Below are 23,353 nucleotides of genomic sequence, written 5' to 3' on the forward strand. Positions count from 1 at the left end.
AGAGCAAAAGACGGAAACTCGGCGATCTGGCGACGGCATGCTGAACTTTGGGAAAAGTGTAAATAAGCTTCAAACTAACCAAAACAAAACCCCAAATGTTTTCTTACAGTTTGAACGACTGCTTCCCAAAATTTAATCACTACATGTCAGGTCAAAATAAATGTTTATTTGCGGTATGCACTAAAGTCCGTTTTGGGGCTGTAAAAACGCAGATATTGTTTTTTTTTTTTTTATGATGACTTATAATTGCGCATGATTAAATTAAACATTTGGAATGTAATTGCAGCAAAAATAATTTGTGATCCTATTTATTTCAAAACACAGAACCACCTATTACAAATAACCTTGAATTAGACATTTCCATTGTTTTACATTAAAACGTTTTTCGACTCGCTCGCTTTTGAGCAATTCGGTAGAAATTTACTCCGGCGCCTTAAAGCACCCCCCGGCTTTAAGTTAAAAAAATAAATAATAATAATTCAATTGCGCACAAACTTTATGCAATTGCTATTTGTTTGACAACACTTTGTGGTGCACAGCCGTGAAGTTTCCACATAAGGTAAGGTGGTCGTGGACACCAAATGCACGCGTCTAAATGGCACATGTATAATTAGACTGCCCATTCAGCACATTGTTGTGATGGCAGAGCAGGCTCATGAGGAGTGCACGCAGAGCGCACCAACTTCGCGCACATTTTCTTTATCTGGGATGCTTCCTCGCTTTCTGCGTGTTCTTTTTTTGCTGTGTGCTCATTTCAAACGTGCGTTTAATTTGCGGTATATTCGCTCGTTTTATTGATGAACGCCAGACTAAATTCATTTGCCTTTGCGGCGATCACGTTTGTAATTTCAAATTGGTTGTTGTGTGTGTTGAGACTCCAAGCAGCTCTTGAACTCAGCCTCTAAAATGGAGATATAGTCAGAATTTTTTTTTTAGTACTGACGAGCATGAAGGGCACCTGGCTCACTTGTCTAAACATATTACGCACTCTGTCCAAGTCCAATGTATGCTTTTGCAAGAGAAACCTTCGCCCTTGAACCATCATATATTGCTATTAAAACCATTATTGTTCTATCTCAGTCCAAAGTTGTTTAGTCTAAGTGCCACAAACTACATTTTCTTGAAGATCTACAAGTTTGATTCACTTAGCAGGAGCTTTTTGAAGAAAAAGTATAGCTGTGAGGAGGAGGAAAAGTGCATTTCATCATATTGCTTGTAGACATCTCTCTGAATAAGTACATACGGCTTTTGGTTCTGCTCCTCTCTCTGTGATGCATCAAATAATTTGCACACTAAAACAGTTGAGGCTGTGTGTGTTGTTGAATTTCACGGCTGTTAAATTTTTTTAAACCATTCAATTTAAACGTTGCAGTCGCCAACTTGAAACAGTCGTTATGCACAAGTCACCTTTAAATGACATTACGGCACAGTGAGAATTATTACTAGGAAAATTATTTGTGCATTGTTGTAAATGTTTAGGCTTCCATCATTCAAAGGGACTATTAGTCTAATAAACCAAGGTTTCGATTTGCTTGTGAGATTTAACAATCATTCAAAGTGGCATCCAAGTGACAGGACGTGTGGCTACAGCAGGCGTGTATGTGTGTGTATGTGTGTGTGAGTGTGCGCGTGTCTTCGGATGAAGGGCTGGAGGGGCTTCTTCTGTTCTTTGTGGTACAAGAGCGTAGGGTAAACAAGATGGCGAGAGGTAAACAACAGAAGGCCTGGTAAAGTTAGAGCAGAAGGCCAGCAGATAATAAATGTGGCGACACATGTTGTGACATCTGTCTTAAGTGTTAACCAATTTGCAGGCACTTTATTTCCGCAAGGATCTAAGGTGACAGGAATAGGCGGGCGTCAAATGTATAATCTGTCCATTCCGACGAGAAGTTACTGACAAGCTAGTACAGTCATGATGCTCTCATACGGGATTATGTTCGTTTGCGTATTTCTTCACACTATTGTGCTTGTGTGCTTAAAGAGGCGGAAAGCCACAGTGATATGTGTGCAAATGAATAAGAGCAATGAGGGTCTGGGCCTCCTCCGTCAGTGGTTATCAAACTTTGTACACCAAGTACCACCTAAAAAAGCACACCATATCGCTAACGGTAAATGACTGTAGTATAGTAGGCCCAAGTAGTGATCAAGAACGCGACAGACATTGAAAAACAATTGGTGCCTGAGGATGAAATACGTGTTTTGAAGTAAAAGTTAAATACAATCGAACAGCACTCAAGCAGTATTTCTGTGTACCACTTGAGGGAGCCCACGTAGCACTCGGGATACACCCACCACACTTTGGGAAGTGAATAACACCGAATTGCTGACATTCAAGGATTAAAGATGGAAAAAGAAACATCTGATTGTGTGCATTTTCACAGAAACTGTCTAATTGCAAGAGTAACTTAAGTGGCCCATTTTGGTGTGTATCATTCATTCTCCCAACCAATGTTTTTCTAAAAAATAATTGGCCATTTTCCTTGAGTCCATAGCATAGTTGCGCATAATTAATGTTGACTTCAAAATGCAACAGTCCAGCCTCTGTTGATTTTTCAGATTTTTAAAAAATATATTTTTCATTTTACACCACACATTAATATGTAGAGTTAATTGGACAGGCTTTGGTGGCTTTGACACAGGTCTTGGCCGGTAATCGGGTGCAAGAATTAGTCGGGGTGATTGTTTTTTTTTCTGGATCAGATGAGCGCTCGTACAGTGGCTCTGTGAGGATGCTCGCCTTGATTGCCACATCAAAGAGGAACACGGAGCAACCCGGCAGTAATTAAAATGTGTTGGATTTTGGAGTGCCTTCATACACACACACACGCACACACACACACACTATTTAGAATAATTTCTCGGACACTTACTCTAAGCCAGCGTTAACCTTAAACTACTTCCCTGGCCTTAAAATGTCGCAAAATATTGACATACTGACGTTGTAATTTTGTCCCCAGAAGGGAGGTGAGTCGCCGCAATGGCTGTGTAAACACTTATGTCCCTGCAACGTGAACAATACACACACACACACGCACACGCACACACACACGCACACACACACACACGCACCGACACACACACACACACACACACATGCAGCTTGCAGACCAAGGCTGAGAACTGTCAGGTTGTGTGAAAAGTGTACAGGTGGTTGAAAGTGAATTTTAAACAAACTCTCATGTCAGTCGGTGCTCATTGTGCAGACTTTTGCTGATGAAATCCAAAGAAAACAAGTTACGCTTCTCCCCCTCTGGCAACAATTTGAAAGCTTTTGTGTAATTATTTGAACCACAGACACACGCTTGGTGACATTAACCTTTGCGAACAATGTACATGAGTGTTCTTACAATATAGTGCTGAGCAATTGATCAAATTCAAATTGACAATATAATGTAGTGGAATGCACTTGTGGAAATGCTTGATAAAAATAATTCTTATTATTAAGTGTACTGTATGCACGTATTTAGCGTCTTAGTATATTGAGGGCTTATAGTGCAGGCCATGTTAACACATCATTGTTTCATAAAACATAAAAAGTTGAAGTGAGGGAGCCACACAAATGTGTTTGTATTATCGTTGCAATCTGATTTATGCTTACGCTACACTTGTTTGGTAGAATTTTGTAAAGTTGTTATAGTGAACACCTAAAAGACTGCAGTTCAAAGTATTAACGGCTCCGACAGCAGTGGATCAAAAAACTGCCTTTCATACAAATTTATGTTTTATTTGCTTTTATTTTGTGATATGTCTGGCCTAGAAGACTAAAACATTTATGCATACTAAACTTGATCCAAATGAATTGTCTTTAAAAAGCAGCAGAAGTGCAGGATTACGCCACAAAGAAGCAGTGATCAATACTGCCCATGTCATCGACCCTCTGCAAACCCATGCTAGCGTCCCACGAGGGACCAAGGCAAAAGAGTTGAGTGTAGTGTTTGCTGTTGTGCTGTAGTTCGCACAAAAGGCGTCACAACCCACACCCGTCACCGTGCCTCCCATTATCCTCGGATCAGGCGTTCTCATAGACAAGCTCGCACAAAGTGGTGAAGGACTCGGCACTCGTGACCTGTGTGAGATGGACACGAACGTAATATTTGCTATCAAAAGCAACGTATAAGTACGAGTATGCACATCTGGTTACCTTGCATGATGATAAAATGTTATCAGTAAAATATGCTGTGTAATATTCGACTCCTGAAAGATAGTGTTTGACCGGCAAATGTTTTTCTGTTTTGTGTTGGTCAGCATTTCTCTCACTCACGATGACATATTTAGACTTCAGATGTTTTTGTACCCGAGAAGCAAGAGACGATCATTGTACACATCCTAACACAGGTCTCCCCTGTCTGTACGATTAGAAATGATGTAGTTGGTGAAAGCTGACAGACTGCCGCATATCTGCCAGCTTGATCTGACATGAGATGTAAAATATGTTCCAGGCTTGTGACTTGGCCTGCCAATCTGGCCTTTTCTCTCCCAATTACAACCATAAAGATGCTGGAAGCCATTTTTATTGGCACGTGAATATTTTTGCATTTAGCTTGACATCGCAATGTGCACAATGTTGGGTGGTGGGGTTGCTGCCTTTATTTTTTATTTTTTTATTTTTTTTGATGGAAACAAATACTCCTCAAAAACTCATTGTGAAGCAGCTCATGTGACATCTTGAGCGGGGGAAGTTATGGAAAAGACAGGACATATTGGGCTAGAAATCGAATTTGTGATTGTTATTCCAATGGAACACGCTGATGCCAAATATAAATCAATGTGACAAAGAGGGAGGAGGTGGAAAGCGTCTTATGGCTCAACTTCTGATGAAGTTAACCACAGTGTCTCCTGTTGCCGAGGTGTTTTGTTTCTGATTAATTTGTTTTAACACCGACTTGGAAACTTTACATGGATATGCCCTTAATCTGAGAAAATGTACTCTCTGGCTTTGATTAAATAATTGAAGGCAATGATGATGAAATGATGGCCCAAGAATTGAAGTGACCTCAGACCCTTGAGAGCAAGTTTATAAACTCACAATTTAATCTTACCAAACAGTAAGTTATGACTTAATCATTTTATCTGAGTCATTCATTGTAGTATTGTTTTCCTTCTATTTACATAACTCAAGAATAGTTGGATTCCCACGATGTTTTTATGTAAAAAGAAACACATGACGGTAAGTCTTGTTCCACTGTTTTGTGTTTGATCCAAACAGTTGTTTGCCTGCTGCTGTGGATCACGAGTCAAAGGTCAAATTCTGTAGATGTACAGTACATCAGTTACAGTCGCGTTAGAAACGTCGAATCATGCCACACACAACGTGAGCTTTTTCTTCTGTCTGTAGCTGAAGGGCTCAGTATTCGGAGAAACGTACTTTAAGCTAAACAACAGCCTTGTGTTCTAAATAGCACACTTTTACTCTCTCATTATGTATGGTTGTCACCTGATTCGACAGTGATGTGATGCCGTGACTTTCCATGTGCATATGGGACACTCACAACTTATTTGGTGAGAAAGCATGAAAGCATTACGTGTAAAAAATAATGTGAGTGAACATTGATCTGCTTCGAAAGCGACTGTAACAAGTAATGCCAATAAATACCCTGCCGAACAATGAACTTAAGAAAATATTGGATTGCTGCACGTTTCTAAGCAAAGTGCAGCTGTGGTGAGGAAAACCCAGAGAGCCTGAAGAATAAAGCCAAGAAAGTAAGTTCTGCTATAATCACTTTCTTGAATGGGACTAAAAAAAGAGAAATCTGCTGAAATGATAGAGAAAGCTTGTGGTTTGGCCCGTGCTGTAAATTTCCCATGAGCCTCTTTGACAATCTGAGGGGATAGCCACTCTGGCACACGACACCAGCCCACAAAGGGAACACACACGCACACACACACACCCAGGCACGCATACACACACAATCAGAGGGTAAGCTTGTAGAAAGAGGATGATTGGCAGATAAACGGCGGGGGTCTTAGCTGGGTGGGGGCTGTCCGACATGAGCAGCAATGCTAAATCGCATTTTCTCAAAAATCATTTGCTGAAGTCAGTGTAACAGCAGCGTGGGATGTTTAAAAAAAAAAAAAAAAAGACTGGATTTACACACAAAATATTTGCAATTATTCAAAGTGGACTTTTTTTTAACCGAGTGTTTTACAAATTTAAACCATGATGTACTTGCTATGACCGCAGCAGTTGGCTTGCCTTCACGCTGTGCATTGTCTAAACAGCAGTGCATGCACAGCCATAACTATACATTAGCCAGCAATGTATCAATGTAAAACTGAAGCTAAATGTATATGTTTAAATGTATTTGTTTAACACAAATGTCATTGGGATAAGGTAGTTTGTGCATCATTCTTGCTACCGTTTGAAACATGGGGAGAGTTACCATCTTCGGTTGAGGTAAAGATAATGAGAGAATATCAAATGTTGTACGCCAGCCAAAGTTGGCCTCGGAAATGTGGAATCACTTCCAAGAGAATGTATACGAACGGAGAGGATAAGGAGCACGCTTGGACTCTTCCAACACAGAGTTGGTTGTGGTTGTGTGTCAACAGGGAGCAAAGCTTTATGTTGTCGGTTAGGGGTGGTGCTGAGGATAGACCGGGGAGGTACAATGTTCCTCCTCATCCTCAGAAAAAGCTAAATTTATTGGTTACCATCTGCAGGGTGGAGGAGTTTGGGTTATGGTCAGGCCAAAGAAAGGCTTCTAATTAAACAGTCATCATTATCAACTTGCGGCCAGTGATCATCATCTCCAACACTGCTTGTCCAAGATGAACATGGATCCTTGAGGCTTCACTTGAGGCCTGAATTAGAATAGAGGAAACAGCGGAGGAAAAAGTGCTAGCGAGGATTTTTTTTTTCCCCCCCAATCTTGGCAGGATCGGCTTCACGAGGCCTTGCACCAAATCAGGTTTAAACAATTACCCGACATCAGAGAAAACCAGTAAAGCCTCAATGCTGGCACTGGCCTTTGCCTGCCATACTGAGCCCGAGCTAAGCTTTCGATAATTTCAATTAGCGTAAGAAGGTTTGCCACCAGTATGACTGCTGCAAGCGGAGCGCCCCTTTCGGGTTTGACAGCCCCTTAATATATTATTTCATGGTCTGATGTGTGAGTGACACAGAGGCACTCAGAAAGAATGGGGAAAAGCTTATTAGGACCTAATTAAAACCCTGTGATTAAGAGGAAAGTGACTGTGATTAGATGACCTGCAGATCATGTGGCAACATTGATGAATATTCAGAAGATGGAATTAGTCTGGCTAGGTTTTGTGGCTTGGGAGACACTAGTGTCCACCCTCCTCAGTCTTAGCAGAACTGTTTACATCTATACTGTTTGATCATAAAAAATATATATAAACTTTTCTCAGATCATTTAGGTCCCTGTTAGAAAGAAATGTCTACAATGATGTCAAAGTGCGTCATAGGGTGCTCTTTTTGACCATGTCCATAAAAAAACCAAACCAAAAATATGAAAAAAAAGTGATATACTGAAAAGCAACTGAATGTTAGCTCTGCCGTTCATAATAATGGATTTAGAAAGAAATTCCAGAACAGCACAGGAATTTGGAATGGAAAAATCCCCTCTTGTGATTTATCTGTCATTTAAAGAAAAATATATTTGATCTAATTTATATTAGACCCAACAATGGTGAGATTATCTGCAGATTTTCTGTCTCACACAATAAACCGGTAACTTTTTTTTCCTCCCCAGAGATGTGCCATTAGAAATCTTTTGTGGGAGTGTGCCGAGGGGAGAATATTGTGAGATTTGACAATTTCACAAGTGACTTCCTCTTTAAAATGACACTGGCTTACCTGCCTATTACTCCTTTTGATTTCAGCAGTACATGCCTCTGCGCTCTGAGAGGTATTCATAATAAGATTAAACTCCACTGGCTGCTTTGCTAAAAGGTGCTTATCTCTTGGCTATTCAAAAAAAAAAAAAAAATAAGAGGGTGGAGTGTGGGGGTTTAATATTTTTTCCATTTTCAACATTTTACCAATTGGCCATAGCGACCAACTTAAAAAAAAAACACATTCCGTGTGATGTAGAGTGGGCACACACAAGCACATACAATATCGTACTGTGTATGTTCACATACACAAGCAGAGTCCTCATGGTTGGAAAAATATCGTAAGACCATTTAGGAATTGAAAAGAAGCAGCTGTGGAAAATGTTTTGTTTCCGTAGAAATAGAACGAGTAAGGGTAGAAATGCTAAATCATTTAATGACAATTTGTTGAAGTATTTTTCCTTTTGTGTTTTGTGTCATCAGCACTTTCCACGTTCATGCTCCGATCATAGCGCTCAATGTGTACGTATGTTAAGACTAGTTTGCAGTTTGTCACTTTGGATCGGCGCGACGTCAATTTGTCATATCGAATAATGAGAAGCATGTGTTGAACAAGTGAAATGAACTGGACTTGATCTTTCATGTGACCCACCTGTCATGCTTTCAGCACTGTTAACACCAACCTCATGTTACTGCCGTTGGGTTAGCCACTTAGAAGAACCTCTGTGTCCTGCTGCTCCGCACCGCACTCTGCTCACTCTTTTGGATCTGGGAGCTCTGCAACACGGGAGCAAATAAATCCAAGTGTGTACGCCAGAATTTCAGCGCTGAGTGTTTGACAGCGTAATACAAGCTACATCTTTGTCTCGAGCTTAATTAAAAGTGTGCTGTGAGGTTGTACAGATTCCCTCCTGCTGTCAGTCTGCAGAGTTTTACACTTTCTTGTCCCATGTTGTAATAGGCACACAGGACATGATGGGACTGTAATAACTGCTTGGCAATGCTTTTATAAGCCCCCCCCGATCTCCTCTAAATCCAACATGTACGCTGAAATATGGCATACATGGCACACGCTGTGATGTCAGTTGTTATTGCTGGACAACGTGAAGCAGTAAATTTGGGATTATTTTCCCCAATCTGCTGTACGAAGCGCATTATGTCACAAAGGCCGCATTGTAGCTCTTTGGGTGTAGAGCGGCGTTGTCTGCCGCCTTCCCTTGTTCCGTTTCAGTCCAGACTGAAGATTTGCTTTATGCCCGTTTCCTTTCCTTGTGCTGGAATCAATGGACAATGGGCCTCATAGAATGGGAGAAAATTTAGAGCACTAGAGGGTGCAGATTAATAGGGAACAATGATTATGACTATATATTTTGTTCTGTTTTAAATTCAAAATAATGATCTTGGATGTATTTGCTTTCTTTGCTGAATAATTGTTAAGCCTCTAATATGGAACGGCCCATAGTTGAGGATCCAATATGGAGCCTTCTGTTTTTCCCCCTCTAATTAAATTTCCCTTTAACATTTGCTGGCAGCAACCTCTTACCTTGTTTGACTTATTTATTGCGTGACTCTAGAGGTAATTTGACCTTTTATTTCAAAGGCTCTTTTTTCATCCAGAAAAAGAGTGTTAAAGTCAATTAAGCAAGTGATCAGTGGCTCAAACACTACATTTGTTTTCTCTGAAGGGAGCAGCCGACCCGAGTTGTGCTCGCAGCCCCCTCGTCCCTCACTCCTGGCCCTGCCACCCCAGGGGCAACAAGGGGGAGAGGTGAATTAGGAGGGAGCGATGCGGAGAAGGGGCGGAGGGAGACATGAGTGAGACGAGAAAGGGAGAATGGGGAGACCAAAGTGCCCTACAGTTCCTGCCATGTCGCTGGAGATTTGTGTCCTCCTTCTAAATCATTTCCCTCTTTAGAAGATTACGAAGGTGGAAATATTCTCAAACTCCCCCTAAATGCACTCATTTGCATTTTCAAACGCTGCCATTTATTGTGGCATTTAAAAAGAGGAGAAATGACCTGTGCACTTGTAAATAAGAAGAAATAGGAGGTTATAGTGTTAATTGTAAAAATGGCTGTGGAGCAAGTGGAGCCACAGTGAAATAATTCCGTCATGATCCCTTTTACACTGTGGCTACTATTCTTAAATTTCCTTGACGATTGCTTCTTTTTTACTGTATGTCATTCATTCCATCCAAACAAATTCCTTAAGAGATGCTGCACAACAACATGCAATGGAGTGATGTCACCTACTTGACCACAAATGTTTTCCACCTAAGCCCTCAGTTGGAAAATGACTATTGGTCAACCTAGGACACTTTTGCACAGTAATAAAAGTCATTGGTGGAAAACTATGTCACTCCCAAATTGTGCTCAATGTTTCTTCTGGGGAGGAAAAAAATGCATAATTTTCAGACACCATTGCCTTGTTGTAACCTGATCATTTATGGATCACTTGTTTCCTTTCTGGTTTAATTCACCATGTGATTGATTTTCAGTGCAGTGTTGGAAAAGATCCACACTAAGCTGTGTCTGAACTGGGGGATCATTTGAATACAGATGCTTGTGGTTTCGGCCTTGTCACTGGCAACCACTTTGAGCGTTGAGACAATTGCAGATTGATTTGGTTGCTTCGGATGAAAGTAGCAACTCATTTGTGCACGGAAACAATTTGTAGATCTTTATTGTGGACATGTAAACAGCATAAGACATTATTGTACTTAGGCAGCTATAGAATATACCCATTATTGTACTTGGGCAGTGATAGAATATACCCATCCATCCATTTTCTGAAATGGCAATTAAGTGTGTTTGCTTAAATGTGACCATGTTCTGCTTTTCCTGACATAATAACTGGGGGTCATTTTGTATATCGTCTCTTAAAGTACCTATGCCAGCAAAATTTGAGCCTCACTTCACTAATCTTCCCAACCCCTCTTGAGTCTCTGACCAAAACTAGGCAATTTACTGACTAGCATGATTTTTAAGCATGGACTCTGATAATGGCATGCACTAGGTCAGACTGACAGTTTTCATTTTCATATAATATGGCTTGAGTCTAAGTCTAAGTCTAAGTCTAAATGTTTTTTTACATTCCCCTTTTAGAGCACAGGCTAGTATATGTTATTTACATTTACCAACATTGTGTTCTAATGTAATGAATATAATTTACTTCCCACCGTAACTTAAATCAAAGTAAACAAATGCATTAACCACTCACTGTATTTGTTTTTGTTTTATTATCTTGCTTTTGCTAGTAGATCACCTCTATGCATTTAGGTGCATTTACAAGAAATATACTGTATGTATGTATGTGCATGTGGGCGGCTGCGTACAGATTGATGCCCCTGCTGATTCTGCTCGTTGAGCTCTTTGTCCGGCACCACTCAGTGTGTCTGCCTCCTCTGGAGACTGGCAGCTTTCTGTAGTGTGCCTTCACAAAGGCCCAGCCTCTTTTGAGGTGTTAAAAACTTCCATTATGCATCTCCCTGGACAAAAAAAAAAAAAAAAATGCCAAGCCCATTTTAGTCCAGTGGCAACACAGGCGGACATTGTGGCCACACTTCTCCAGCATTCATTTCACAGATTCAAAAACCAGTATGTGGTGAACAGGATTTGAGGGGCTAAAGTGCCCCGCGAGGGCCAGGCGATAAGAGGGGAGAAACACTGACACACAGTAAACTAGAAGATGGGCTCAGGAAAATAAACACATTACCTGCGTGAGAGGGAGAGACGTGTTATACTCCTGCAGCCCCCCCAACCCACACACACAAACAGATAATAAAAGAGACAGAGGCTAAATAAAATATCCGTGTCTAACTTGGAAGTCAGGAGAAGAGGCCTCATTGGTGTGCAAAAAGACAAGGCGTTTCCTATGTTGTCTGTCCACAGGCTTTGGACTCAAGAATTAGTAAGGGAATCAAAGAGAATTGGTAGCAGCCTGTTAGGAGCACTGGTACTCAAATATTCTTATTCCCTTCTTGTTTCACTTATCGAGAAAATAAAAGTATGTTGGTAGAGTAGCACATGAAAGCTTTGGTCAGTCCAAGTGTTGTATCTTCATCAAACAAAGTGCTCCTGGGTGGATTTTCTTTCCCGTTTGCTTCATCTTTGTGCTTTAGCCAGAAATCCTAATCCCAATTGTACCCTCGTCAGAGATAGTTTCACCAAAGTGTCACTCCGATAGACATTCCTGACACACTGGTGCAAGACGTTTTTGTGAGTGTCTCGTCTGTGGTGGCTCAGTGTTAGGATGAGTTCAGTCACAGAAACAAAGATGAAAAGGGGATAAAAGATTGGTTAGGAAGGCACTGACAGTTAATGCTGTGCCAGTAAATGAAACTGCTGTTTGCATGAGACTGACCTGTTTCCAACACCGGATAACTCCAACGAAAAAAGGGCCAGTCTGGCTGATAAAATACTGATAAAAATTAGACAGAAATTTGAAACAATACACATGAGCTACGGTAGGGCTGTTCCTGCCTAAAGGGCTTTACATGCTGCAAAAGTGCATCTCTGCCTCCCCCTCCCAGTGTCATGTCTCCCACCATTTCTTTTTCCGCACGCAGAGCTCTTCCTCTACCTTTCTTGTATCTGGTTTATCATCCATTTTAAGCAGTGGATGTGTGAACACATACAGCGTAGCAACACATGTAGACAGAAAATAGAACAACACTCCATGGCATAAATTGTTTACAATCTGGAAAAAAACACCATTGCAGCTTAGTTTCAATTGTTTTGCACCATCAAATCTACAGTAGTTGTATTAAATCTGTTTCTATTATACTGCCCCCTGGTGGCTAATCTGCTCACACGATCGAAATTAAAATATGAAAAGATAATGGTGGTTCTTTATATTTCATATACCGTATTTCCCAGACTATAAGCCGCTACTTTTTGCACAAACTTTGAACTGTGCAGTTTAAAGTCCAGTGCACCTTATAGTCTAGTCTATGGATTTTTCATGGTTTTTATGATATTGTGTAGTTTGTGCATATTCTCTTACATATGGAAATTAAACATTAAAACATCTGCGGCTTATAGTCCAGTGCGTTTTACATATGGACAAAACAGGATTTCCCCCTAATTTTAGCTGGTGCGGCTTATAGTCCAGAAATTACAATAATTATATTATGAATGCATTTTATATAAATTACAAAACTGTGGAATGCTACTTTTAAAAAACTGTTTAAATTTTTGTTGTTGGTGGTTTTGGGATTTAATAATGAAATTTTATTCATTTCAGTTGGGAAAGATGATTTAAGATATAGGCACCACTGTACTGTGGTGTTTTTTTTTTTTCTGGTAAACTCACCCGTGGTTGAGAAAATCAAGTGTAGCCCACACCAAACACTCACTAAACTGCGATCTTTCACAAAGCTCTTCAGTTCAAACAGCAATCCCGGGAGGCTAAGCGTTTGCTTGATGTCTACTTTAAAGATACATGAACATCTTCAACATGGGAGGCGCCAGTACAAAGGAATGGCCTTTGCCTGTGTTTTTCAAAACTCATTCAAGATTTCCATCCATTATCTAAAGCACTTATCACAGGCATCTGTGAAGAGCTGTGTAAGAAATGGGGTGCACCCCTGGAAAAATCCAAGGCAGCTCAAATGTATTAAAGTAAAGTTGACATCCATTTTGATAGTCCTTAAGGTGAGCTAGAACCTTTATCCCAGCTGATTTTGACCAAAAGGCTTAGTACACTCTAAGCTTAGGAACATATCAGGTAACAAATGATCAAGATCGTTATCCAGCTTCTGCAGACCTTGCCAATGATCTGTTCATTTGAATCGTGTGTGTTGCGGCAGGAAAACATACATGGACACCTGACAAAAGGCCAGTCTTTGACACAAATGCTACAGATGACAGAGTTCTCTGTCTCTGATGGTTTTAATGACAATCAGCCTGTTCTAAATATGTATCAATAGGCTAATAGAATAATGATCTTTTTTGACCATTTTGAAAATAGCATTTAAAAAAAAAGAGAAAATTCCAGATGCCTCATTTCAACCTGAACCAGGTTGATCATCTGGTAAGAAAACATGTAATTGTTCTTCCTTTGACTAAATGTTACTGGTATAGATAGATGAACAAAGGTTCATTAGTGAATTGACCAATTAGCCCAAGTGAAGTTTGACAATTTCCCACTGCCATGGGCAGAAGGGGTTGAGAAAATTTGTTGGGGACCCAAACACTTTCCAGCGACACACAATTTATAAAATGAAGTTTATATTACTAAAATATGCTTAAATGTCTAGAGAGGGCCCTTTTGGATAGTACTTTGCCGATCACAGTAGTTTTCAGTTCTGATTATATTGGTCAAAAATATCTGTCAGCGGCGCCCATTCCATCCCCACATCAACGGACATACATACATCGTAGCCCCCTTTCATGATGACAAATAATGGGGGCCAAGATTACGGTGCTACAATGCTGCCCACGGCGCACAGTTGGGGAATCAGTGATATAATTATTCACATACTGTAACTAGCGCAACATAATCTCTTTAGCTGCTGTTGGTTTATATGGAATATGCCACCCTGTGGAACCGCTGACTAACTAATGGAAAATATGGACATATTATTTTATTAGGGTAAGTGTTTTGACAATTGGTTTGGAAAAATGTGGTGAAGCTAATAATTTGCCCTTCACTGCAATTGTTTTTAACAAGTCCCCAGTACTCTAATTAGGAGTGCTTTAATGTTTCCTGCCTGTAGGTTTAATTCACAGCAGGAAAAGAGCGCCTGCATGCTGCTACAATAGACCAGTTGACACAGACTCTTATTACTCTGCAGGGATTGCAGCATTTCATTATAGCATAATTCAGGCTTGCTCATTATTTGCAATTATAATTTCCTTTCTTGTTATCCCTCAGTCAAATAATTGACATAATAAGTTATGAATAAAGAATACCCATGTATTATTTTCCCTATTGTTCTCTATTACCATCAGACAACGAGTTCAAGGGTTGGTAAACTGTGTAATTATGGGAACTCCCATTTAGTGAGGAAAAACAAGAATTAGGTCTACAGTACAGTCAGAAGTCTGACAAGGCGAGTGCATTGAGTTACCATCCATGTTGTGCGTGCGCTCTCAGGCCAGAATGAATAGCTGGAACACAAGTTAATCGAGTGTGAATGCAGAGGTGGGTGGTTGCTGCTGAAGCATGGTTCCAAACAGTGAAATTGTGTGCATTTGAAAGGCCAATGTGCTATTCATGCAATACCTTGCTATTGAGTCAGGGTCAGTACTGGCTCCCCTCTCCTCCATTGTCACCTTGAGGCTCAAGGCTAACACATTCAGACCTGTCTGTACTTCTTTGCCTTTATCTGCTTGCTAGTGTTTATCCTCCAGCTGCCCACACACACACACACTGATAACTGGCCACATTCATCGGCTCTTCTTGTTGATGACGTACGGGCTGGACATGGCGGGATACTGAGGCGCTGTGGCGCAAATTAGTGACAGATCAGTTAAGCGTGACCTTAAAAAACCCTTGGCCTTGCTTAATTGGCAGTGCTGATGCAGCCTAATTGCATAAATGGGCTGGTAATGAGATGGTGGTTTATTGTGGAAAAACAAGATAATGCGAGAAAATTAACAGGAAATTGTTACGGAAATTTTATCTGGTTAGATGCTTGATCTGATTTATTTTTCCTCCTTTTTTTCCCTCCGTTCTTAAGATGGATACAAAGCTGCAGGCTACGTCTGGGCTGTGCCAGAAAAGTTCCAGGACTGTTTGTCACTAAAGATATACAGTATTTCAAACCCAAACTACAGCCAATCACTTGCTCACATTGCACTGAGCATCTGACAATTCCTGGCCAACTCACCAGGCCTGGCTCTGTGTCATTCTGCATGTGCCTTAAAGGTGATCCATTTTGAAGATGTGGATGAGTGCAAGATGGTCACGATGAAGGGATTTTGGAGGTCCAGGAAGAATCCTACCAGGAGTGCATGAAGGTCTGGGAGAGAAGATTGGGAACTTTAGACTGCAAGAGGATTACTTCTGAGGCGAAAACTTGTAGTTTGGATTAGAAATATGTATCTTGTGCCGCAAGTACTGGAACTTTTCTGACATACAATATACACATACACGGGGAGTTTTTAAATGCATATTTTGACTATCCATGCAAAAAGAGTTTTGGGCAGCTGAAAAGTGTGCTTTTTGGAAAACCTTTGCTTTTAGTGTTTGTGTGCACAAGGCAAGAATGCATTTTTTTCCTATTTGTTTCGTTTCAACAAAATAAGAAACTGTATTCAACAGTTATTGCATTAAATGTGCCGTGAAGCTCATGAGTCAATAAATGTAACGCATATTCAATATCTGACTATATTGAAGAACAGAAGCCTCGGAATGCTCTTTAAGCTTTTCAGGCATCTGATTTGGTAAAACCAACCTAGGCTGAAAACCAAAGTAGACTTTTCAAACACAGCCAGTGATTCACATCTTTCAATTCGGTTTCATAATTGTTCCATGAATTAATACCATGAACAGGTCTCTTCCATATATACATAACTGAAGAAAGCATGGCCCCCGGAAACAATCAGAGAAAATTCAAAGTAGGTTTCAATGAGAACAACGAGCAGGGTATTACGAAGTGACCTTCTAGCCAACAGTCAACATGGCCCTGATTCTCTTTCACTTGTTCTTTCTCTGTTTGTTCTGTTGTCGGTAAACACTGTTATCAAAGGGCCATGTTGTTTCAAAACCATGCACCATGTTACGGGTGCATTCTTCAATCGCATACTCTTTGATGCCACTTGCTAAATGTAGTATCGAGCGTAACACTTTTCGTGTTGCCCTTTAATAACACAATTAAAGAAGTTTTTTTCTGCGCTTACATTTCAGGTCATTTACATGAATTCGGAATCAACGTGGCAGTGAGTAGCTGGAAACTGGGGAGCGAGTCTTTCAGTTTTTGTAAGTATCAATTTTCCTCTTGAGCTGTTTCTCTTCCTGACACATGTCTCGTAGTCTCCTGCTGTTTGTCACCCACACTGAACACCTGCACCAAATGAACTGGACAATCGAATTCTCACAATGCATATGCAATTACACACTTTTATATAGAAGCAAACTTCACCAATTGATCAGACAACAGATATATTTGTAATGATTTAATATGCAGTCATTGGGCAAAATACTCATATCTAAAAAAAACAAAAAAAATAAACAATAATTTTTCAGGAGACAGCCCACCGAAAAAGAAAATATCAAAATTATTATAAACTATTGAAGAAAATATCTGCAAAATTTATAAATTCACTTTGCTGAATCATGCATACTTGGGAGTCCATTGTGTATGATGAGGCCCTCAACTCTATTCACTCAGAGTAGCAGATCTCATTCCAGCAAACCTGACATAGACCCTTGGGACTTATTCTCTTACAAATGAAATAACAACACTGTCAAAAGAATGGTCTTTTATTTCTGTTTTACGCCTCACATGGGCTTTTGCGCTTCATAGTGCCTGTTGTGATAAGTGATTGAAAACTAACCATTTAATTAAATACACCCTTGTTTTTAACTTTGACAAAGCTGTATTACCTCAAATGATACAAAGAAACTAATTGCCGAACCTATCGTTATCCGACAAGCATGTAAAAAGCCTTGCTTGAACTGAATAAATCGTCCTCAACATGCATCTGATAAATAGACCTCTGTTTTGCATGATGTACGATCTTATGATGAAGTCATTAAAGTAAAATATGCTCTCAGTGGATTAGATGCGGTGTTGTCTGGCTTCCCTTTACGGTGGTGATTAAACACGGACGATATTGAGTTGCAGCAAAAGGATCTAACCTCTAGGTTTATTGTTATTATTTAAATGAATGATAAACATGATTTATTTGATGAATAAAAATCCAATATAGATTTGGCTGCTGTCCTGATCTCAAGGTACGATCCCTCCAAGTGTTAGACAGAGTTCACGTAGTAGCACTATATGGTGAAAAACAGGAGCAAAGAACATGCCATTAATCTTCGTGCTACCCCAGCTGTGGAAAGTAATGCATAACTAAAAGTCCGCTTAAATGAATTAATGACTTCAACCATGAACTTTTCTCCCAAAACGCCATGAATCGTCTCTGACTGATAATGCACCGCGACCCTGGAGTGTGAAGTCCCTGTTGCCGTTAGAGTAGCCACTTAATTGATTTGCAAATTATTTAAAGTTTGTGGTGCCCGGGGGAGTACTCGTCTCTAATGCTTGCCCATTTTGAGAGCCGTAACGGAATTGTGGCAGGAAGATAACCAATATGAGAATGGAGATGACGGCTGGATAAACAGGCAATTGAATTGTCCGAAAGACCACGTCAAGGAAATTTCATGTTGAATTCATGAAACGTGTTTGACGATAACGGCAGAAATCGTACACAGACTATGTACGACATAGCATAAACTGTTTTTCATTATTTCATTATCCAGTTTTTTTGTTAGGCATGGCCAAAAAAGGGCCCAAAGTTGCTAGTTATTTTGTGTACACACTGGTGCCATCCTGTCCATGATCATGACGTCAGATTGAATTGAATGACGTTGTCGCAAGACTACTAGATTGAGTAATTGGATTGTTGTTGAGCAGGTTAACGCAATGGCTTCAACGATTTCCATTGAAATACCGCTGTGAAGAAATCTGCGTTAATATGAAGGAGCCTCTAATCTGGAGCCATTAGCAACTGCTGTCATTCAGACACACGGTGTCGGCCTGATTTAAATAAAATGAAATGAAGATAGTTGTTTCTGGTCCCTCGGCTTCACTCATTGCCATAAACATATGCTCTGTGCCCCGCTTCTTTCCATCTTATTTATGACTTTAATTTGTTGTGTGGGCTGCGCAAGAAATCAAATTTAATCCAATCCTCCCAGGAACCCTGTCATATAATAACATGGTAATTTCTGTGTATCCTTTTGAAAAATGAGGAAATTAATTCCTCCTGACATGTTCTAATTATTCCAGTGTGAACGGCGAATGGGCTCGTCTTTTCCCTCCATCCCTCCCCCCAGACCTTCGAAGTGTCAGTTGCTGACGGGTGGCGAGGTGCTAATGCTGACCAGCAGCGCGTTTAATTTGAAACATGGGCAGACACCTTTCAACACACCTTGCTAATGTTGGAGTGGCTCTCACAAATTAATTCACTACTCATCTGGCAGCGCTGACTGAGGTGTGTGCGTGTCTGTATCAAGTGTGTGTGTGTAGCAGGGATGTCACGATCTCCAAATCCTTGATCCGTTTTGATTTTCGATGTTAAAGTCACAATTTTATTTGATTCTCTTTTTTTTCGACAAGTCTAAGACACAATCTTTCTTTTATCATTTGAATTTTGTACAGTCAATCTTTGCACCCAAAAATTTGGACACAGCCACTGTTTTGTGTCGTAATGCCTTTGCATCCTTCCCTGATGTATGCAAATCTGGCGGAAGTGGGCACGGAGGTATAACTATTCTCATGGGACTTTGTGACGAAGAATATGTTTGGACACCTTCTTCCGGACTAACTACTTTTTCACACATGCCACCATTCTGTTGAGAGCATGCAGAGGCTTTATTTAATTAAACTGTCGTCAAGCAGTCTTTAATTTGCCATCTCATTTCAATATAGGGACAGTTGTGGCAGAAATGGTGTCAAATAATACAAATGAATGTGTCTTTTGCACACTAAACATTCATGCTTCCAATTTGAATAGTAATAAAGTAACACAAAATATAGATAGTTGCTGTTGACTCGAATCTATGGGTCTCCGTGAATTTTAATTTTCAGGTGTCTTTTTGCTTGACAAAGTTTGCATTATACCTGATAATGACATCAACAAACACCTTCTTACATTTATATTAAATTGACATTTTTTTAATTAAAAAGTGGCCAATATGATAAGCTGTGTGATACCGTGAACATATTACATTTGCCAGTATTGATCTGTATAAAAATATGATATGATATGAGGTTTCAACGATATTCACTATACATAAAATAGGCTAAATTGAATGTGCATGTCATTGTAATTGTTTCCCATAATTTTATGACAGACAGTCATCAATTATCTTAGTTGAAGCAAGGTTGAAAGCCCTAAAAGAAGTAGGCAGGTGGTTGGACCTGCCTCACAGTTCAGGGGTTGGGGGTTTGGAATTGAGCTCCCTTCCTCCTGTTTGGGTTTTCTGCAGGTGCTCCAGCCATCTTCCAAAAGCATGCTTCTGAGTTTAACTGAAAACTTCAAATTGTCCTGAGGTGTGATTAGGAGAAGTACCCAGATAATGTATACATGTATGCCTCGGCACGATGCAGTGTGTTTCCACTCTAATGTTGTATAGTATCTAAGCAGCTGAGACACGAGGAGAAAAAACAAAACAAAACAAACAAAACTTAGCGAGCATTGGAGTTGCCTTGAAACCACAGAGCTGTAATTGATTTGGTGTGCATATGTGTGAGTGTGTGTGTTGTCTCTGGGCCGCAGAACAGAGGACTCATGGTCGTGGCGTCATGGTAGAGAAGAGAGCACGGCTTTGTGAGCGGTGGGTGGGTCCCTCATGAGTCAGAGACGGGAGAGGCGTCAACATGGCCGCCACGGCCCACTGGGACTTATCCCCCCTTCCCGACTCAACCTCCTCACTCGACTTACACCCTGTAGGGTTAATCACTGTCACTTTGGATCCATGCAGAGGAAGCAAAACACTCTCTCCATCAGTGTGGAAGGATTGAGATGCGGGGCAGCAGTAGAGCTCCTGCTGCCACCCTGTTGAGTCGATGTGCTCTCCGTGCCGAGTGGAGTCCTAGTTGACTAGTTTGGAGAGCTTTTCGAGACTTCTTCCAAGCATCCTTCAATCTGGATGGCGATATCACAGTTAGGAGTGACACCATGGCAGGGATATGTGCAGCTAATTTCTGAAGCTCACAGTGCACTGCACACTACGCGAGCCTGTTAATGACCAAAGACTGAGAGTGCAGTCTTATGCCAAGACCCACATGGTTGCCGGTGATGCATTAAATCAGCAGTCAATTTGACTGGAAGTTTGAAATCTGGCCTAGGTTAAGGGGATGTGCTGAGGCCGTGTTAATAGCGAGCTTGTTGTCCATATGGTACTGCTTTAATAGAGCACATTTGTTGCAGATGGTGGGAGACTTGGTGAGGCACAGGGAGCTTTTGGCAGGGCCTCATTCTTCGAAAGGGCTGCCGCGCTGCTCAAACCAACCCAGGCCAACTCAGTGATGTCGATCCTCCCTGCCCTTGAATTGCGGTTCTGCCTTAATTTAAAGCCATTCTTTTCTCTCTCTCTCTCTCTCTCTCTCTCTCTCTCTCTCTCTCTCTCTCTCTCTCTCTCTCTCTCTCTCTCTCTCTCTCTCAACGAGGAGCAGATATATTGGACCACTCACATTTTCCTGAATTTGGTCCTTTGAGTTCCAAACCGCACCTTTGCTTCCATACGCTAAGTTCAGTTGTTCCTGACCACAACGCGACTGCAGACAGTCGACGCAGCTGAGGAAACACAGCCAGTGAGAGTGAGAGTGAAAGAACAAGGGGGGATGGAATGAAACCCGAGATAGAGATAGGACCCCAGCATGCCCTAATCTGGTGCATCTTCTTGAAGAACCGAGACCACACACACACACACACTCACTGTTATCCAGCAATATGTCCTCCAGCTAAATTTTAGAATATAGTTTGTATTGAAATCACATTGAGTTATATGGTCATCGTTTTTGTTGCCTGTGGAAGCTTTTGCTTTTTGCACTATGGGAAGTGAGGAGACACGCTTGATCTGTTCTGCACTGTTTGACGGGTGTTTTCTCACGTTGTCACCGGCTTGGTGTGGTGATGGTATGATGTGCACTGGGGCCAGCTGAGTGGAAAAAAAGAGCGCGGCAGCGGTGCCCCTGGCTATTGCTCTCCCGCCTCCCTAGACACCTTATTGTGAGAAAAGTCTCGGCTGAGCCCTCTGGGCCTAGCAGAGCCGCTGCCTCGCTAAGTGCTGGCCAGACTGAAAGGCACGATGTCCTTGGGCCCGGTTCATTCTTTCCATTGTCTCATGAGCCAAGACAGCAGATGAAAATGCCAAATTACACTCATATCACTGCAACTCTTATCTCTAGTGTCATTAGTTCTTGTGGTATTCATGATGAGGTGACTGAAATATTGGGATTGATTTTCAACACAAGAGATGGATTTTTAATCTGTCCCCCTTCCTCCACTATACTGTATTAGAATTTGAGCGACTGCTCTCCTCTGTAGTTATATGGCACAACTGCGATTTACTAAGGCCTGCTTCAAATGTAAGGAATTTATTTTAATTTGATGAGATTGTTTATCTATTACTGACTCCTCAAAAGAAAAGAAAACAATCTGGCATTTAACAAATTTGATCATAAAAAAAAAAACACACACACACCAATATTTTGTTCCCTTAAAACCATCTAGATCTATTTCAATAAGACAGAAATCTCACGACTCTGACAATCCTTGGGCAAGGCATTATTATTAATAATTTACATTTGGCAGGGTTGTTAGGCGAGGCAAGGCAAGGTAGCTTAATTTCCATAGGGCGTTCCATACCTACACAATGTAATTCGCGTAATTAAAAATGCCACATTTTCAAGCATTTACAAACAAAAGGATATAAGAGATCTAAAAGCAAATCAAAGAAATAATAATCATTGAAGACATTTAAAAGCAAAGTAAAGAAATGAGCAACTCTTCTCTGTACTGTGTAAAATTTAGGAGACAATTATTTTCACTCAACAAGATTTTTAAACATGCACAGGCATACCACGTGAAATTCAATATTCTACTGGTTGAGCAATTAATTAATAGCTGTGAGATCTAAGATTTCATAACTGGGATTGCTTCCTGCTGAACACAGTCAAAGTGTGCTGAATATTCTCCGCACCGATACCAAACTATGTCGAAATTCATTTTTAGCTACGCATCTCGCGTACTCTGTGGATAAGGCTTCTGAACGACCCCTACATGCGGTGACATCATGACCACATCCTACTGCCTCATTGACGCTGCACGCCTCATCTCGGGTCCATTGTGGCCTGGCTCCCAAAAGCCGCAGCGCCCTCGCCACACATGTGCTGCAGCTGGACCACCGTTTGCTCCTCTGAACAAACTAGAGTAGCGCTGGGATCTGCGGCTAGAGTGCTGGATGTTCATGTATATATCCGTACACAGTTGTGGGAAAGGGTTGTATAGTGATCAGTAGTTTATGTGATGCAAACATATCATCAGGCTCTCGGCACAAACCGACGTTGTATGCAAATCTACTCCCCCGATGCAACAAGGTATAATTAATGATGTCACTAGTACGTGGATGCATAGCCATATTTCTGATTTAATTAAAGACATGCCGAATTAGAACGAGGAACATGTATGCTCTGTGTTTCTTTCCATTTTAATTTCGATTCTGTTTCTTGATGATGACTGTAGTTTCTTAGTGAAAATGGTTCTCTGTGATTTCTCCTGCCAGAACCCCACACGCTGACATGGAAGGCTTTCTTCGTAGCAGCTTTTTACTGAGGTTAGTTTCATTTCCGTTGTCGCCATTGAGGCTCACCGGTCGGGTC

At 40.9% G+C, this 23,353-nt stretch overlaps 1 protein-coding gene across 5 annotated transcripts in view; it reads left to right on the plus strand.

The window, feature by feature from the left end:
* sox6 (SRY-box transcription factor 6) overlaps positions 1-23,353 on the plus strand; it is a 124,843-nt gene that overhangs the window by 2,237 nt on the left and 99,253 nt on the right. For 3 of the 5 annotated variants that reach the window (XM_049719004.2, XM_049719003.2, XM_049719005.2), the window contains exons 2-3: positions 16,648-16,719; positions 23,257-23,307. In XM_049719004.2, the coding sequence (XP_049574961.1) occupies positions 23,273-23,307 (35 nt within the window). In that variant the 5' untranslated portion in view covers positions 16,648-16,719; positions 23,257-23,272. The remainder of the gene's footprint in view (positions 1-16,647; positions 16,720-23,256; positions 23,308-23,353) is intronic. The other 2 variants (XM_049719008.2, XM_049719007.2) reach the window with 1 other exon arrangement.

This window comes from Syngnathus scovelli, chromosome 4 (genome assembly GCF_024217435.2).
Source record: "Syngnathus scovelli strain Florida chromosome 4, RoL_Ssco_1.2, whole genome shotgun sequence".
NCBI lineage: Eukaryota > Metazoa > Chordata > Actinopteri > Syngnathiformes > Syngnathidae > Syngnathus > Syngnathus scovelli.